The sequence below is a fragment of the Pagrus major genome, chromosome 16 (genome assembly GCF_040436345.1).
Source record: "Pagrus major chromosome 16, Pma_NU_1.0".
Lineage (NCBI taxonomy): Eukaryota > Metazoa > Chordata > Actinopteri > Spariformes > Sparidae > Pagrus > Pagrus major.
This window is the reverse complement of record NC_133230.1, coordinates 20,350,066-20,368,504: the sequence shown is the minus strand read 5'-3', so window position 1 is coordinate 20,368,504 and position 18,439 is coordinate 20,350,066. Positions and strand designations below refer to the sequence as shown.

The 18,439-nt window shown below is 42.3% G+C and overlaps 3 protein-coding genes across 5 annotated transcripts; 2 read left to right on the top strand and 1 right to left on the bottom strand.

Annotated features, from left to right (window-relative positions):
• Positions 1 to 73: 73 nt before the first annotated feature.
• On the bottom strand, positions 74 to 2,251 carry LOC141010683 (C-type lectin domain family 4 member E-like). 3 transcript variants are annotated; one of them, XM_073483744.1, is made up of 6 exons: positions 2,113 to 2,251; positions 1,864 to 2,028; positions 1,510 to 1,773; positions 1,256 to 1,419; positions 939 to 1,084; positions 74 to 673 (listed from the first exon to the last, which is right to left on the bottom strand). In XM_073483744.1, exons 1-6 carry the CDS (start codon positions 2,171 to 2,173, stop codon positions 529 to 531), a joined length of 945 nt encoding a protein of 314 aa, XP_073339845.1. In that variant the 5' UTR covers positions 2,174 to 2,251; the 3' UTR covers positions 74 to 528. The 3 variants fall into 3 exon arrangements, with proteins under 3 accessions (XP_073339845.1, XP_073339846.1, XP_073339847.1); XM_073483745.1 differs by having other exon boundaries at positions 1,909 to 2,028; positions 2,113 to 2,250; XM_073483746.1 differs by lacking the exon at positions 1,864 to 2,028 and having other exon boundaries at positions 2,113 to 2,250.
• A 2,500-nt stretch (positions 2,252 to 4,751) lies between these two features.
• On the top strand, positions 4,752 to 12,584 carry nek9 (NIMA related kinase 9). The gene is made up of 23 exons (XM_073483823.1): positions 4,752 to 5,152; positions 5,643 to 5,820; positions 5,907 to 5,962; positions 6,048 to 6,118; positions 6,234 to 6,339; positions 6,888 to 7,019; positions 7,249 to 7,359; positions 7,469 to 7,533; positions 7,654 to 7,704; positions 7,800 to 7,992; positions 8,084 to 8,228; positions 8,307 to 8,507; positions 8,675 to 8,721; positions 8,855 to 9,016; positions 9,106 to 9,214; positions 9,309 to 9,470; positions 9,613 to 9,780; positions 9,866 to 9,925; positions 10,014 to 10,201; positions 10,290 to 10,448; positions 10,559 to 10,663; positions 10,741 to 10,794; positions 10,891 to 12,584. Exons 1-23 carry the CDS (start codon positions 4,967 to 4,969, stop codon positions 11,068 to 11,070), a joined length of 2,889 nt encoding a protein of 962 aa, XP_073339924.1. The 5' UTR covers positions 4,752 to 4,966; the 3' UTR covers positions 11,071 to 12,584.
• A 4,096-nt stretch (positions 12,585 to 16,680) lies between these two features.
• On the top strand, positions 16,681 to 17,887 carry acyp1 (acylphosphatase 1, erythrocyte (common) type). Its single transcript, XM_073483824.1, has 3 exons — positions 16,681 to 16,766; positions 16,963 to 17,050; positions 17,489 to 17,887. The coding sequence occupies exons 2-3, from the start codon at positions 16,970 to 16,972 to the stop codon at positions 17,702 to 17,704; spliced, it is 297 nt and encodes a 98-aa protein (XP_073339925.1). The 5' UTR covers positions 16,681 to 16,766; positions 16,963 to 16,969; the 3' UTR covers positions 17,705 to 17,887.
• Positions 17,888 to 18,439: the final 552 nt, after the last annotated feature.

Here is an 18,439-nt window from a genome sequence, read left to right as displayed (position 1 = left end):
TGCGTTTTTGAAGCTCTACCCTTCAGTGACAACCATAATATCTGTCACATGAGTGAGTAAACAGTCACAAAAATGTTTTTCATTCACTCAACCTTTAATTACACTCAGAAAGACCACAGTGAGGCACCAGTTTTACATGCTGTATGTCAAGCTTACATCATAGAGTTCAGCTCTAGGAGGTTGTTCTTCAGGAAAGCTTTGCTTTGAGGTAGGTGTTAATGTTGCCATGCTTACATCACAATGACAGCTCTAACTGCTGATGATTAGCAGGTATCATGTTTACCGTGTTCACAATCTCGGAAGTTATCCCTGCCAAGGAGGTTATTATTAAGAGGTTTTCTACAAATAGAACAATACATGCTCCTAGAATAATTTACCAACCCTAGCTTTAAAGGCTTCCGAGGTGCAGCGCTGTTGGAACATGTAGCTAAAGCCTTTGACAATAAATCCTGATCTGGACAACAACCAGGTCTTTTCATATGATGGTTTTAACACGTCTTTGAGCAGACTAAAAGTCAGCCTCCACAACTAGTTGGGTTCCATTTCACATAACCATTCCTTTTCCCCCTGGCAATCTGCATCAAACCATGCTGCCCGAGGGTTTTTCATGACCATAAGTGCTGCACAGTCCTCTCTCTGTCCATAGTCGTTGGGCTCCCCTGGTATCCAGTACCTAAAGCAAGACCCAAGTTTTACTCTTCTTATTAGGTCAGCATGATATGATAATACAAGTCATACTGTGAATATTTTGACATAAATTGCAATATGATTCACGTTCATTTTTGAAGAACAGTTTTCAATTTCACTAAAAAAAACATTACATACAATACATATTTACCATACATGACACATGAGAAAGCAAATAAGCACATTTCCTAAAATGTCAAAAAGTTTCATTTGGCACAGAAACACTGCGCAGGAAGTCTTAGAGCTCTTACCCTTCACCCTGCAGAGTCACATTGTTTAACCACACCCAATTGCCCTCTGACTGAATATCTGAAAGGCCAAACCAGACTCCCCCTGGCTTGCTCCACCATGGTCGAATGCTTGGATCCAGTCTTGGTAGGGCCTCGTGAAGATTGAGCTAGGTGAAGAGAGGTTAAACAACATCACAATTAAAGGCATACTTTTACAGTATGTATTAGCAGTGCCAGTCTAGCTAGCAACTGATGAGATGCTGAGTGCAGCATGTCTAATAAATCATTAGGTTTCACATATATTGTCTATAGCGCTATAGCTTTTCACATGGACTCACCTGCTCCTCCAAGCTATCTATCACAGTCAGATTGGCCCCCCGCCTGATACAGTCCGCCCTGCTGTCATGCCAGTTCTTTAAGGGATTGGATGTTGATTTAGAGTGGAAGTAGCAAGTTGTGTTGGCTAAAAACCACCCAGGCAGACATCGTCCACAACTTCCTTCTGTTAAAGAGGAACTTGAGTTAAAGTCGCTGCAAGAACAAAATGCTTAACTCCAAAATGCATTGAAAAACGAATGCAGCAGCCTCTCACCTGTATCAGATGTATCGGACTGCAGTGTTGCTTTCTCAACGTGTAGTGTCTCGAGCTGCCTCTGAATGTTGTTGCTGAGGGTCTTGTTCTGCTCTAACTGCAGTTTCAGCTGCTGATGGCTCATGAGCTCTTTCTTTAGTGCTTGTTGGGCCTCCTCTTGAGCTTTGATGGCATCGGTCTGCATTACCTGAAGTTGCTTCACCTCTACAATGAGCGCTTGTACTGTTATTTGGTGGGGAGCGGATACCTCACTGGCTTGACCACCTGTGACAAGCAGAGATAAGAGGGTCACTTTTTCATTCATCTTTTAGGTGATACTCAGAAAACAAGTTACTGTTTTCTTTAAATATTTACCAATTGATAGAAAGGTAGGTAAGGAAGGTAAATAGTTGTTCTCACAGTAAATCCCAATAACAATAGCAGTTAACAGCAGAATAGTGTTTAGCAGTCCTAAACCCACGATAACCAGTGGATACAGTGGGAGACTTCTGGACCCGACTCTGATTGTGCACACAGATCCTGAACAAACAAACACAGCAGAAAATAATGGAGTACATATCTTTTTAAACCATTACAAGAGCAGTTTAAATAGTAAAAGCCTACCTTTGTTTCCCAGGTTATGGTGTAAAGAGTTTCCATCTGTGCTGAAATCATTTGGAATCATTTCTGGATGTCCCTCTGTTCATCAGGCTTTTAGAAAAACAGAAATCCCCCCAACTGGCCACTTTAATCTGTGTGAGGTGGCTGCTCTGTGTTAGTTCTGTAAATATTACAAAACTGTGTGTGTGTGCTCGACTCCCCTTTACTCTCTCTCTCTCTCTCTCTCTCTCTCTCTCTCTCTCTCTTATGTGTTAATGTCTCCTGAAAGTCAAGTTGACCAATACATGAGATAACAGAAAACCTGGTCAGGGTAAAATCTGTGTATAATGGGAAAATGAAAACAACAAACATTCAAAAATGAAGATCCAAGGCAGGCCTCTGGCATAATGTTTAAAAAGTTTTCTTCAGATGGCTATATCATGGTGAAATCCTACAAACATAGACGATGCATTTTTAAAACAAGCTGAGTAATTGTGCTACTACGCGTGGGTTGTAACCCAGAGAGATGGCCTAAGGCTGAAAAGAGCCTTGGCTCTTTCTTCTAATCTTCTAGTTATTACCACCAAGGCAACAAAGCCTGAAATATTCCTTTTTGTGAACACACAAAAGGGGCAGCAATGCTGTGCTGTTGTTTCATGTGTGGCATTAGTAAACTCCTGAAAAGGAAATCCGATAACAGTAAAGAGTCAACTTCATTACAAATTGTATTTATGTGGGAGTAAACCCACGTGGACAAGTGGAAAATCACTAAGCCACCCTGTGTTGTTACGCCCCTGCTGCAGGCTTCTTCAGTTCTAACTGACTGATCAAGAGCCGCAAGTTTTTAACCCTTGTGGTGTAGTTAACTCTTTCAAAGTCGTTGAGATCACATGTAAGTCATTGGGGTCATCTGACTCCAGGTGCAAATGGGTGTTAAGCCATCTAGGGAGGGACAGTATTACAAGTGGCTGATATGTGGCATTGTAGACCACCTGCTCTGTTTAACGATGGTCGCTCCAGTTTGACATAGATGGCTGACCCACTTGCAAAATGACAAAAATGCGTACTCCTTGTTAACCAGACAACTCTCTCTATCCCATGTTATTATGGATCCCACCTGAGTTCTCACAAGACCCGCCCTACTCCATCTTTGATTGGTTGGCTTCATTGGTAGTGTTTTCTTTGCTTGGCTCCAACTCAAACAGTATCTCTGGTAATGTCTGACCTCTACGGCCTCTCTGTCTTCTGCTGCTCCTGTCGGGGTCACTCTTCGCTGCAAGAGTGTCCTTGGGTTCATTAGGTAGAGCAGACAGACTGCAGAAGGGCTGCCACTGGGCAGTCATCCAGGTCATGGTATATCTAAGTATTATATGACGGCAACTGGACTTACTGGAATATCTTGAAGATGATTCATCTCTCACCAACTGCAAGAAAAACACCAACCCATTTATACCACACAACCACTGCCACTCTCCGCTCTACCTAACAAGCCAGAGACACTCTTGCAATTGAAAGATAAATGTTGACTTTTGTACCTCATAATTTAGATTTTTTTTAATCACATAATTTCAGTTTTTTTCATCAAGCTTAGTATTCATCTTTTTTTTTAACCCCTTTAACTGGCAGAAATTGTCTTCCATGCAAATGCATTTAATACATATATTTAACAGGTACTGAGATGATAGGGTTATTAATGTAGTTTCACTAAAAGCCCAAAAGATGGCGCTCAGTGTCTATAAACAACAGTCTTTAATCAGCAGAAGGGAGAACAAATATGAGAGGTCTTTCTTAAACATTCCTGTATTTGCTGCATATCTAAAGAGATAATACTACACAAAAAATTGTGAAATGTTGCAGAATTACAAAGCCCTGTAACTTAATTAATATCTACATACCTTAATTCCCTATTTATTGCTGTCTGTAATTTTCCTTTTGTCTGTCATTGCTGCTACTTGCTCAGTTATTTTGTTGTGAATTGTATCATCTCGAACTTTTTAAAACCTTCATCTAACAGTTCAGTTTACAGACACGAGTAAGGGTGCTTGCATATGAAACAGTAAGCCAAAACTTACATATATACATCATCTCCAGTCATAAGATGGGTCTTTGATCTAATTGATTATTCTGATCTGATCACTAATGATAGGTTTATTCTTTTTCTTGAGAATGAGCTTGTCACAAAGCCTTATGTCGTTACATATTGGAGTAACTTTATGAAGAATATTCCTTGGTTTTGAGGAAAGGGCATATATTATAAATATATTGATTATACTGGCCAAATTCTATACAGAACATAAATGCAAGATTACCAGCAAAAAGTCCATTTTTTAATGTCTTCTGCAACGATTTTGACAGTATATAACACTTTTAAACTGTCAAATCGTTTGCAATGATCAATTTGTTCGATAAAGAATTTATTGAATAAGGAATAAAGGAGACAGTTAAATTGGACAGTTTCCGGGTTTGGGCCAAGTCAAGCTCAACACACGCAGCCGGGACGTGCGCCATTACCGGAAATGCGCTGTGCTGGCCTTCATCGTAAAAGCACACCACAACGCGCTCGAGGGGAGAACTTTTATTCTGAAACTTCCTAAAGTTGGCTGAACTTGTTCATTTTTGTTGTGTCGTGCTTGACACTGGCGAGACCAGTATAGTTGCACGTATATCGCTCCGTTGTATCTTTCTAACATTGTTTACTTGGCGTGGCTCTGAGGCATCAAGTAGCACTAATACTTTGACAGCCCTGTTTGTTGGCCGACGCGGGTAACATGTTGGACGTGTGTGCGGTTTTGTAGTAGAGTCTTTCAGAAAGAGTTGTCGTAAGGCCTGTTCGGGTTATTTCCATCACTGCCACTGGCTACCAAGTCTCAAAACAGAAATGTCACTGGAGGACTATGAGAGACATTTCGACTCGCTAAATTCAGATTTGGGCGGCGGGTCTGTGGTCAGTGAGCGATCAGCGTCGAGCACATTTAATGGCGAAGAGGAGAAGTTGCATTACATTCCTATCCGGATCCTCGGGAGGGGGGCGTTTGGTGAAGCAACTCTGTACAGAAGAACAGAGGTAAGTTGGGAGCCTGTCTCAGCACACGGATCACACACTGGGGCCATGCAACAGTCAGTTGCCTTCATTAAAACTTGAGTTGTTCCTTTAAATGGAGGCATCATTGTAACAGCAGAAGAGCAAGAGAAAGAAAACATGTCTCAGGTGCTCACGATCGTTCCTTGGACATGAACTGTAAACACATACTAATTATAGCAGACATGTCTTGTGCTACAACTTGTTTTTCTAAGTGGATTATTATGATTTACTGTGCAGGATCTGTGTGTCTGACTGAACTGCTCATTGTTCCTATGTTTCAATACCCCTGTGTGAAATTCTTGAGTGAGAACATGATAAATCACTTCCCCATGCCTTGCTTCTTTGTCCTGCATTACTTTCTGCAGTACCAATGACATTTCCTTGTCCGTCTACTCTGGAGGGACACATCTGGACATGAATTTGTGGCTGTCATTGCATTATTTAATGAGATGTCCCCTCTGGCTTCCCCTAGGACAACTCTCTGGTGGTATGGAAGGAGGTGGACCTGAACTCGCTCTCCGAAAAGGAGCGCAGAGATGTCATGAACGAAATAAGCATCCTCTCCATGCTGGAGCACAATAATATCATAGCCTACTTCAATCACTTCATGGATAAAAACTCCCTGTTCATTGAGTTGGAGTATTGCAATGGTAAGGCAGCACTCTGGAGGTGTGTTTGAGATCAGTTTGAATGCTGTTCATGTGTGACAGAATGCTAAACGGGCTTCTCATCGCAGGAGGAAATCTGTACGACAAAATCAATCAACAGAAGGGGAAACTTTTCAGCGAGGAGGTACGGCTGCAACACTGCGGGGCGATAACTTTATACCAAACAGGCTATTCTCTGTTGTATCTTTACCTTTGATATGTTCCTTTAGGTGGTCATATGGTACCTGTACCAGATTGCCTCAGCGGTGTCCCACATCCACAAGGCTGGGATCTTACACAGGTGAGATGTTCAGCCCTTATTATAGGCGTCAGGCAGCTCACTTGACTTTTTTTAAATTTTGTGTCTAACAATGATTTTCTTCTGGGTAATCAAACCATTCATTTTTTTCTTGCAGAGATATCAAAACTCTGAACATTTTTCTGACCAAGACTGACCTCATCAAGCTCGGCGACTATGGCCTCGCAAAGAAGCTTGACTCTGAGTTTTCAATGGCAGAAACTGTAAGTTGTGATTGCCTTCCCTTTGGCATCTTTAACCAGACAGGCTATGATTAAGTAAATATTGAGTCTTACACAGTGGTTATACCCCCTCACTTGACTGACTCTTAATAGCATAGTCGTAATGTAGGTGTCGGGTGTGTGCATGCTCTTTTTTTGAGATGTTACGTAATTATTTAAAAGCTCACTCAACATAAATTTAGTGAATAGAATTGTTTCTTCGATTTTGACTCACCATGTTGTAGCCGAGGTGTAGCTGTAGGCTAGCTCATCACATGCACAGGATGACAAAACAGTGAGATGAAAACACACTTTGTTCATATTTTGTCGTCACCCTGGATGCTACTGTTGTTGTTAGGGTTGGAGACTGTAGAGGCGACCACGGATTATATGAGGCTGAGGGTGTTTGCTTACAGTGGTTTACTTTGCAGATACTCCTTATTTAAGCTATAGCACTGCACAGTTTTATGTAATAGCTCCTTTAGCATGAGCTTGAGATTCATGTTTTACTAATCTTCTTTTTTGCACTATTGCTTCCTCTGTCAATCCAGTGTGTGGGAACACCATATTACATGTCACCAGAATTGTGCCAGGGATCAAAGTACAACTTCAAATCAGACATCTGGGCCATGGGTTGTGTCATTTTTGAAGTCTTAACTCTGACAAGAACATTTGATGCAACGGTAGGTTTTGTCAACTTCCTAGAAATAGTTGTCATTATAAGCATTAAAGGTGCAAGAGTGATTCTGGAGAAAGAATCCAGGATTGATTGTCTCATGAGGACACGTTGAGTTAGCCCAAAGCGTCGGTATTAGACGACCTGGGAATGAGAATCTTACTGCACCTTTAATCAGAAAATATAATTTATTTTTCTCACCAGAATTAATTTGTTTTGCTGTTTGTGTCCATAAGAACCCTCTGAACCTCTGTGTGAAAATAGTCCAGGGCAACTGGACTATGGAAGTGAACTCGGATGTTTATTCGTCTGCACTGATCAAACTGGTGTATGAGTGCCTTGATCAAGTGAGTGAGAGCAGTATTGTTTCAGATTGTCATGAAACAAATGGATTGATGCCAGAGATAATACTGCGTGCTAAGCAGCATCACATCTTGTGATCTTTTTGTTTCGCAGGATCCTGCGAACAGACCCACAACCGAGCAGATTCTGGCCCAGCCGATCATCTCCTGCTACAGGCAGTAAGTTGGTTGAAAAGAAAATGATTGTTCTCTTTATTTCATAATGAGAAACTATTTTAGATTATGCTGGATGCTATGAAATCAAAACACCCACTGAAAAACTCCCTAATTCTCTGTTAGGGAGCTTGAAGAGCGAGTTGCGCTGCTGAATTCAGCAATGAAAAGACCAAAGTAAGTTGTTTAGACTAGTTTTCATAGTTTCCATTTTAAAGATTGTAAGGTTTAGCAGTATGTACGTATGATTTGTTGTTGTGGTTGCACCGTAGGCTGAGTACAGTGACTGACACTCCTGTTGCTGTGGTGACCACACGCTCAAGAGAGGTGTACTTCTGGGGTGGAGGGAAGTTCACCCCCCAGAAAATGGACATGTTTAAAGGAGGCAGCAGTGCCCAACACGTGTGTGCAGGCGAGAGTCACTTTGCAGTGGTGACAGTGGAAAAGGAGCTGTATACTTGGGCTGTGAGTATCGATCCGTTCCTCTTGGAGAGATATACTGGATCCAGTCTTTCTTGTGCTTCACTGCAAAGAACTTTCCAAACCTTCTCTTCAGAACGTCCAAGGCGGAGCCAAGATGGTGGGCCAGCTGGGGCACGGAGACCAGTCCTCGTACCGGCAGCCAAAGAAGGTGGAGAAGCTACAGGGGAAGGCCATCCGACAGGTGGCGTGCGGAGCTGACTTCACAGCGTGCATCACTGGTGAGTGAGGAAAGCCTCCTGGAACATGTGGAGAAAAAAAACACACTTTTAAACCTTCTGCTGTTGCCATTTTTGCAGATGAGGACCAGATGTACATGTTTGGGTCAGACTATTATGGCTGCATCGGAGTGGAGGGTGAGCTCGGCATGGAGATTTTGGAGCCGGTGCTTTTGGAGTTTTTCGAGGAGCGGCCTGTTCGTCAGGTGTCGTGTGGAGACAACCATGTGGTGGTCCTGACTCAGAGTGGGGACATCTACTCCTGGGGCTGCGGAGAGTATGGTACATAGGTTTGCTGTATTTACTGTTGTTTTGACCTGATGTCATGAAGCTTCGGCCACTGTGTTTTTGCTGTTATAACACTAGCCAGCAGGTGGAGATAGTGGCCCTTTTAATATACAGTCATACTAAGTGTTCCCAGTCAAAATTGCTTTATTTTCCCGCTGCAGGGCGTCTCGGCCTGGAATGTGAGGATGACTTCTCTTCTCCGATGCAAGTAAGATTTTGCTTCCTGTTGTGGCATATCTGTGACTGTCTGTCAAGACCTAGTAAGATACAAAATATGATATAAATGGTTGTATTTGCAGCTGTTTATTTCAAAAGTACTTTCTGTGTTCTGGTTTTTCCAGGTGGAGATCCCTAAAGGCGCCACCATCTCTACAGTGACATGTGGCAGTGATGGAACCTTCTTTTTGACAGAAGCTGGAAAAGTCCTAGCATGTGGAAACAATGAGTTTAATAAGCTTGGGCTGAACCAGGGAATCTCTGGTCTCAAAAACCACCCTGGAGAGGTATTGGCTTGTATTCAAAGGACGGTTATTATCAAGACTGTGGGTGATGCCGCTAGGTTTATGGGCTTTTTTTCTGTACACAACATCAGGCTTACCAGGGGATCCCGTACATCACCACACTGACCTTGGCAAAGCAGCTGTCGCGGTTCAAGATCCACGCCATAGCTCCAGGGAAGACCCACACAGCTGCAATTGACGGTACGGCAAAAAAAGAGCCTGGCATTTCTCTTGTAAGTGCAAAAAATTGTCCCTGTTTCAATGAAATTATTTCATGTGGTTCCTGGCTTTGCAGGACGCGGTCGTCTGATCACCTTCGGTTGCAACAAGTACGGACAGCTGGGCGTGAAGGACTTTAAGAAACACCAGGGTGTTCAAGTCCTGGTTGGACCCTTCGGAGGGAAGATAGTGACCAAACTGTCTTGTGGAGACGGCTTTACCATTGCAGCCACTGAGGGTGAGAACATGTGCATCGGTGGCAATGATATGTATATTTTTTGGATTTTCTGTCAATGTAGCCGTTTGATTTCTTTTTAAAAGCCACCGCCCCAGGCATTTGGTCCTGAGGATATGCCATCATCTGCTTTTGTTTCTTTCAGACAATCACATCTTTGCATGGGGAAATGCAGGAAACGGGCGACTTGGGATGCCTGCTGATAAAGGATTTGGTTCAGAGGTATGCCCCGCCATGCCAAGGCCCATCTTTGGTTCCCTCCACCATGTACCGGACCTCTCTTGCCGTGGCTGGCACACCATTATCATAATGGGTTAGTAATCACAACCAGACATTAGGCAGGTAGACAGTGTACTGATGCAAGCAGCCAGCTGACAATGATGTTTTCTTCTTTGCAGAGAAAGTGCTCAACTCCAAGACTATTCGCTCTAACAGCAGTGGACTATCAATTGGCAGTGGTGAATACTTTTCTTTCGTCACTGAATTGTGTATGGAGTGTACATTTACACGTACAAGTCTACATTGTTTGTGTGTGTGTATTTATAGGCCTGGGCCAGGAGGCATCTACATCCACAGTGGATCTGGACATAGAACCTGGTACAGAGACGGAGTGTCGTGACAGGGGTCTTGGGGGTACAATGGAGGATAATTCAGAGGAGTGCTTCCTGGAGACCCCGATGATGTCAGCGACAAGTCAGACTGGGGACAGCTCCTGCCCTTTCTGGCTTAGAAAGGTTTGTTATCTGTGTATATGTATATATATAACAATATTTTGTGATCTCACAAATTCAGTTCTAATTCAGGGAGGTTTTCATCTGACAGGAGCTTGAGGATGCTGAGTTTATCCCTTTACCAGAAGGCTCAGAGCTGCCCACTCCTGACCAGCTCTCTTCTATCTCCGAGAGCGTCACGCTACCTTATGAGGAGCTGAAAGAGCTAAAGGCCGCGGCAGCAGCAGTCAGCAGTAAGCCAGGCCTATCGGTAATGCCAAAATTGCTGTCTTTTGCACTGATCTACAAATAAAAAAAATAGACATACAGCTGTTCATACTGTGAAATACACCCACCACGTCCTCTCTCAAATTTCCACAGACTAAACGAATGAGCTGTGGTAGAGTCAATGGACAGGAGGAGTCTGACGTCTTCAAAAAAGGACCCTCAGGAGCATGCTGCAAAGCAAGTAGCGAGGTCACACAGGTAAGTCTGCACACTCAATCATCATTTTATAAGTACATCTCATTGCCACAGTATTTGACAAAGGGCTTATTTTGCAGCTGCAAGAGACGGTCGCTCATCAAGAGATGAGGATCCAGATGCTCGAGAAGCAGGTGAGACATTTATCCCAAAAGCTGCCTGCCCGCCTGCTTCAGTGCTGAGTTCAATCCTTGTACGTGAGTAACAGCGTGTATTCCTGCCGTCTCCAGGTCGATGAGCAGAAGAAGGAGAACGAGAGGCTCTGGGCAGCGATCGGTCGTTCAACGCTACGGGAAGCAGGATGCGACAATAATGGGAACCATCGCTCAGATCGTATGCCCAGGGAGGAAGGAGGAAGAGGAGGCGGATTCACAAAGCACGGGGGCCGATCTGCAGGGGCAAGCGTGTGAGACTTAGCCTGCAGATCATGGGAGAAGTGTCAAAACTGTTTAGCACATATTGAATTGAACAAGCTGGTTAGATGGGGTGTGGAGGCCTTGTTAGAGGGTGCAGCCTTGCGCACCCATTCATAATGGTTACATTACAGTATACATGTTTGACAGAGCACCAAGTTGCATGATTACATTTACATTTATTGCATCTGTAATACTGTATGACACCTTGCACACTGTCATATGCACACGTGTGCAGTGATCTAGCTAGTTTCTCCACAGACTGAAATGTTGGCTGGATTCAACATGAAGCATCGGACCTTGTCACCTGCGAGGGACAATCGTCATAGCGATCAGAGTGTTACGCTGCAATGTGAATGTTAAATCCATATTTTGGTAGTATTATTGTTGACTTAAAGTGATGTCACCATTGAGGCTTGAGTCGTTAGTGCCTCAGATATTAGTATTTATCACATAACAGGTAAGACCAGCTAATGCAAATAGTAGACCGTTTGCTAACACATCCTAAGGTTTCCTCCTCTTGGTGGTTTAGAGGTGGGCAGCCAATATGTTGTCCAGATCGATCGTGACTCTTGTTAGCGCTGGCCTCCAATGTGAAAACTTAACTTTCTTATGTGTCACTTTATTTGTATTATTTTCGTTTCATTTGATATCCTTAAAAGTGCCTCATACAGAATAGCCTATAAAACAGTTTTTCCATATTTATCAGACATGTTAGCTATTACAAACATATTCTAATGTTCATGCAAATATATATTTTTTAAATTTGCATGTTTTATTGAGATAAAAGCGTTTGTGTGAAACAGAACTACTGATTCATTTTTTTTTAACAACAACTTCTGGTTACCTTTTCTTATTGCCTTCTTTGACTCTTGCATTCTTGTTGGTGCATGTTGGTCTATCATCTTTGTGACATGTATGAACACTTGAACAGTTTTCTTTGAAAGTGGAAAATGTGGTCTTTAAAGCATTTATAATATAGCTGACCTCACAGCTATACTTTTATTGTTTTCTTAATGCTTTTTTTAAAAACAATTTTAACTGTCTTTGGTACTTTATGAAATGTTTTACCGAATTTTACATCATTTGGGAAAGCAAATGTGTAACTTTTCTTTTTATTTGTTTGAGGTCTGTCGGTTTTGTTTATTGTGTGTTATAACAAATATATATATATACAGTTTATGTGTGTGTAAAACCTTTTGACATAGCTATGGTAACTGTCGGATGTCAACAGTATCACGCTGGCAGTATTTTCAGGCAGTAAAACGTTTAATACAGTGCCTTACTAGCAGGCTATTGAAACCAAAATAAGTGCAAATATGACCATGCTGTGCCTTAAGTGATTTTTTTTTTTATACAGTGTGTTTACAACATTTAAAAATCTGCTTTATTTTTTTCACTGGTTAACAAAATATTGTGGCGATGTAACAGTTGTACAAACCCTCCTTCTCTCAGTCACACTGTTGCTTCATGCTTTGTGTAAAAGACATAAATAAAACTTAACAGCTATATTTCGTTATGCGTGTACAGTCAAAATTTATCATGTGTGCTACAATATACCAAAGCTGTTTCTATTTGTTGATATCATAGGTGCACTATTATTTAGTTTGTTTTGGCATTAAAAAAAATCTTCTAATAAAAATGTCTTACCCAAAACTACATAGTGCACCTTCAACATGTGCTATCCTTGTAAAGAGTCAAAACTAACTTCGACTGTTCTGTTAAGTTAATATGGTATGTATTCAAACAATGTAGACAAGAGATCTGAAAAAGAAAATCTAATATGGGATCAACATCAATAAGTTCAAAGACTACTGACAATACTGAGATGATGTGCTGAATCCTGAGGATCTCTTATTTAACTGGTTCATGGGAGGGAGTCATGCTATGCGGGGTCAAGGTGAAGTCTGAACAAGTGAGTCTTGAGTCTTTTGCGGAAGATGGCGAGTGACTGCTGTCCTGACATTGGTCGGGAGTTCGTTCCACCACTGAGGCGCCAGAGCAGAGAAGAGTCGCGACTTCGCTGAGTGGCCTTTGTTTGCTCTTAGCGATGGCGGTACCAGCCGGCCAGCTGATGTAGTAGAGCGAAGTGCTCTCGCTGGGGCGTGTGGTCTGACCAGTGTTTGGAGGTAGATGGGTGCATTGAATCAGATGCGGGCCGCAACAGGAAACCCTCCTCCTCCTCCGTGACCTCCAGAGGAGAATTTGGGTAGATTGAAAACGAGGCGCACTGCAGCATTCTGGATACGTTGCAATGGTTTAGTCGCAGAGGCTGGGAGTCCAGCCAAGAGTGAGTTGCAGTAGTCCAGGCGGGAGATGACCAGCATTTGGACCAGGAGTTGCGTTGCGTCCTTTGTGAGGAAAGACCGGATCCTGCGGATGTTGTAGAGGGCAAATCTGCAGGATCGGGCCACATGGTGATGTTGGGGGTGCAGGACAGTCCGTCGTCGAGGATTCCACCCAGGTTCCTCGCAGTCAATGAAGGCAATACTGTGACGTCCTTGACAGTGACTGACAGGTCCATGCGAGGGCAGTCTTTCCCGGGATGAAGAGGAGTTCAGTTTTACTAAGGTTGAGCTTGAGATGATGCACAGTTGTCCAAGAGGAGATGTCTGCCAGACATTCCGAGATGCGTGTTGCAACGTGGGTATTGGAGGATGGGGGAAAAGAGAGGAACAGTTGGGTGTTGTCAGCATAACAGTGGTAAGGGAATCCATGTGATGTGATTGCAGAACCTAGTGATCTAGTGTATAGTGAAAACAGAAGTGGTCCTAGTACTGAGCCTTGAGGGACACCTGTTTCCAGAAAGCAGGGTTTAGACAAGGAGCCATTCCATGTGACCTGAAAGGTGCGATTTGTCAGGTATGATGTTAACAAGGTTAGAGCAGAGTCAGCGATGCCAAGTTTGGCCAGAGTGGAGAAGAGAATTTAGTGGTTGACTGTGTCAAACGCAGCGGATAAGTCGAGGAGAATGAGGACTGACGAGTGGGACGAGGCTCTGGCGGCACGGAGCGACTCAGTCACTGTGAGGAGGGCCGTCTCAGTGGAGTGAGCGGTCCTGAAGCCTTGGGTTCTTTTTCTTTAAAACCTGAATAAAAAGACATCAAAAACAGAAAATACTTAAAACACTCAATTTAGCTTAAAATTCCCATAAAGGTGAATTGTGGGGTAAGGGTAAAATCTGAAGAAGCAGAGGCTGAGATATCTTGACTTTTAGTCCCTAGTGTGAACTGAATCCTACATTTCTTCTCTCCTCTCACCTATGTTTTGATTGTAAAACATCTCAGCAATTCTGGCGAGACCTAGGGTATCACTTTTTCAGCTGATATATGATCAACATCATCATTCTACATGCAAAATTCTCAATTCACAAACAGAAATTTGATAAATCTCTTCCTAAATCTTCACCTTTTCTTCTAAAATCCCTCAATTTCATAATCAACAAAAAGTGTACATTTCTGAGTAATTATGAAACCTTTTTTCCGTGAAACCTCTCGCAGTACAACTGGTCAAAAACTCCATAGGGTAGCATTAATACAAATTGTTGAAACACCTGTACAATTTAAGGTTGGGTAGCCTTTTCAAAGAGGCAAAAATGTTACCAGCCTACCTCTGGAGTCGTGGATCCGCTGTGGAATTTCAAGAACTCCTCTAAGACCGATCCCTTGGTCCTATTGGTGTAGGAGTTGAAGACTTGACGATGTGATTGTTTAACCTTTTTGCATATTTTGACGTGCACCTCTAGTCTTTCGCATGCAAACTTCCTGCTGCAGATTCTGCAAGGAACAAGTTTGGGGCTGACGTCAATGCTCTCTGTAAGTCTGAGCTTCCCCTGCTCTGGTACATCTGAATGAGAAGGGCTAGAGACTGGTGGAAGCCGTGGTTCACCGGACTGGTTTCTTCCTGCAACTCTGCGGTTTTCTGTTGCAGCTCGATGAGAAATTTTCTGTTGACTCATTTGAGGCATGTCTCGTTCATCCTCTGAACCATACATCTCTTTACATGTCCTGTCCCTGTATTTCTGATCTCTTGTCTTGTCTCTTTCTTTTGCTTTCACACCTGTCTCTCCCCATATGCCATTATCTTTCTCATCCCCTCCTTTTCCTCTGGTGTGCTCTTTCACATTTTCCCACCTCGATTTGATTGGCTCTCCACTCACGTCTTGCCCATGAACTGTGATCTCATGAGTTCCCCTTTGTCCTTTTCTTTGCGACTGGGGACTGTGTGAAACTTCAGTTTCTCTTTTTTTCCATCTGGCCCTTTCTTCTTCATGTGTATTCCTCATTCTGTCCTCATTCCTCTGATCTTGCCTCTTCCTAAGTTGTTTAACATCCTCATGTCTTTTTTCTTGCTTCATCATTGCTCTGCCTCTAACTGGTTCTCTTCTCTTCTGGTCATCACCTGCAGCAGCGTCAACACTATCTTTCTGGATTTTTTGTGTTATTGTTTCCTCTAGCCTCCACAGCTTCTCCTGTAGCAACAGCTTTTTTGCATGAATTTCTTTGTCCATCTGCAGTTCTAGTTTGGACTGTCTGTGAAAGTCTTTTCTCGGATGCTGGGATGCCGCGGTCTCTCTGGTGCCACTTGAATGATGTTCTCTGGTTCTTGGTTCTTTTGTAATACTACATTTTTCAATATCATACAGATCAAGTGAGGCATGTGTCCTGGGGTTGTGAGGTCTAATGGTCACAGGCTTGTTTGGAAATGGCAGGTCAACTTCACCTGCTCTCCTACCAGGTACAGTACCCTGTTGTGCTTGAGTATTGACATCGCCATGTTTTTTTCTTGCAATGTTGGTCTTCCCTTGAGGACTTTGTCCTCTTCTTGTGTATGTGCTCATGACTTAATCAGCTGCTGAAGATCATGTCTTTGAGGTTGAATCGTTGTTGTATAGATCTTTGTGCAAGACACCTGAGCACTAAGCACCAGCCACTAAGGGGTTTTCCTGTATATTTTCTAGAAATAAAAAGAAGAAAAATAAAGTAAGGTTTTAAGAGAAAAGGGTTGAGGGAACAAAGCTGGTATCTGCATAGTATAACTATTGTTAAAAGAGCTCAGGTGTGACTGAATCGAACTTGAGCACAGGTCAGTCTTAAGTTACTCAAGTATTTCCATGTAATAAGTCTTGAGACTAAAAGAAAATTAAAACCAAGTCAAATTCCAAGTCCTCAGGTTGAACTTGACAATTTAAGGAGAAATCAAACCAACTTACTTGTTCTGTGTCTTTCGACCAAATTACAGCTCAGTTGTCATGTAAAATTTTGCACCATTCTGACCACTTTTGGGACTTCTCGTCCATCTTCCTTCCTTCCTTCTGGCTTCAGGATATGTAAGTCAGTGAACCTTAAGAGGAAATTGGTTTGCTAGTTGTTGAATGAACTGCCAAGCTCACTTTTTATGCCAATAGAGATGAGAAAACTTCTCACTTACTGACTGACTTCCGAATTAAAAGTGACCTTGAGTTTAGCTTGCTACAAACAAACCCAACCCACTCGGAGAGGAAAAACTGTTGCAAATAATTTCCCCCATGTTTACATCGGTTGCCTAGAAACAAGCTGAGGCTCCTCGGGTGTTCTCCCTTACTGGTCCGATGAGCAACACTTCCTTAAGCGAAGTTCCCTTTATGTGTTTGAATCGAGAGCCTTCGGAGCAGCGCTGTGTGTTCCCTCCCACGGCTTTTAAACAATATTCAGGTGAATAGTAATTCGGACAGTGAGCTATCGTGTATTCATAAAGCATGAATACGAAGCTACGCGTGTTAATAATCCGGGTTTCAAATGATTTGAGCAGAAACAAGTCGTGTTAGCTTAGCGTGTGGTAGCCGTAGCCCAAGCGATGCATGGTGGGTCCCTAAAATAGACAAGTGCTGTCTTATTTCTCCTTTTCTAGGTCCACTATGTCCAACGAGGATCTAATTTCAGTGGATTATGAAATATTTGGCAGAGTGCAAGGTGTATTTTTCCGGAAATACACTCAAGTGAGTTTCACTGTGATATAACTTAAGCTTTATGAGCTAAAGTTATTATCTTTTTTTGTTTGACATGAAGATCTTAGCTCCAGGTTCACTCTCTAGCTGTCTGTGGAGCTTTTAACATTTTCTATAGCTTCTCACTGTATTGTGGATCCATTATCATCAATTCAGTTAATTATAATGAATGATGGTGAAAACTGAGTGAAGCTCAGAAGCTACTTAAGTGGACCTTGATACAAGATTTCTTTTCAAACTATCATTTATAAGGTTAAAATGCTGTCTTTTAGCTTTAACACAAATATTTCATTCATGTAGGTTGGAAAATGACAACCAGTCTCTTAACATTGTCCAAGGCCCATCCTGACCACATCTCACTAATATATATCCCATATTCTCCCTCAGTTGCCTCTGCTGTCTTCTAATTCACAGTGTTTCATTTTCCAGGCAGAAGGGAGAAAGCTTGGCCTGGTTGGATGGGTCCAAAACACAGGCGCAGGAACTGTTCAGGGGCAGCTACAAGGCCCATGCAGCAAAGTGAAAGAAATGCAAGAATGGCTGAAATCCACTGGCAGCCCCAAGTCCAACATAACCAAGGCAGAGTTTAAGAACGAGAAAACACTCAATAGCCTGGAACACTCCTCTTTTACCATTGTAAAATAAAATAACCCATGTGTTGTGCCTGTAATACTACATAGAAGCAGATGTTTTATTTATTTTGTGTATTTTATTGGTTGGACTGCAACTCATATGATTAATGTAAAAGATTTGTTTATGTCAGGTGTCCTAACATCTACAATATGTGGAATCACATGAACAAATTAAAATTCCTTTCAGTTGGCGTCACATTGCTTGAATTTTATTGTACTAACTGCAGTAAAGTAATAGTTTTATCAGATGAAACAGAAACCTTGGCTATCAGGAACATAGACTTAAACATTTAGATGAACATGATTGAGTGGTATTCAGGGGTGAGCATATTATTTGAGACTGTTAATCTGTTCGAATGGGACATTTTGCAACAAACCAGAGTCCAGCAAACATCTTACTTTGCAAGAAAGCAATGGTTTGACATTGAAATCTGTCACTGCTGTCATCAGCAGCCTCCACAGACTGACTGAAGGAGTCTGAAAGGATCCTGGTGAATCACTAAATTCTCATCAGAATGCTTCTGCCCTCCTTTGGCAAGGACTGAGCTCCACAGGTTGCAGTGGAAAAACAGACAAAATAAGAAAAGATGACAATCATTTTATCCTCAATTAGTTTTAATATGATTAATCAGAAATACTTGTAAAGAATGTCACAGAACTAGGTTTGCCGAGACGTGGAGAAGGGAAAATAAAAGAGGTGATATTAACTAGACCCAGACTGTAAATACTGTATGCACCTTTCTTCTTC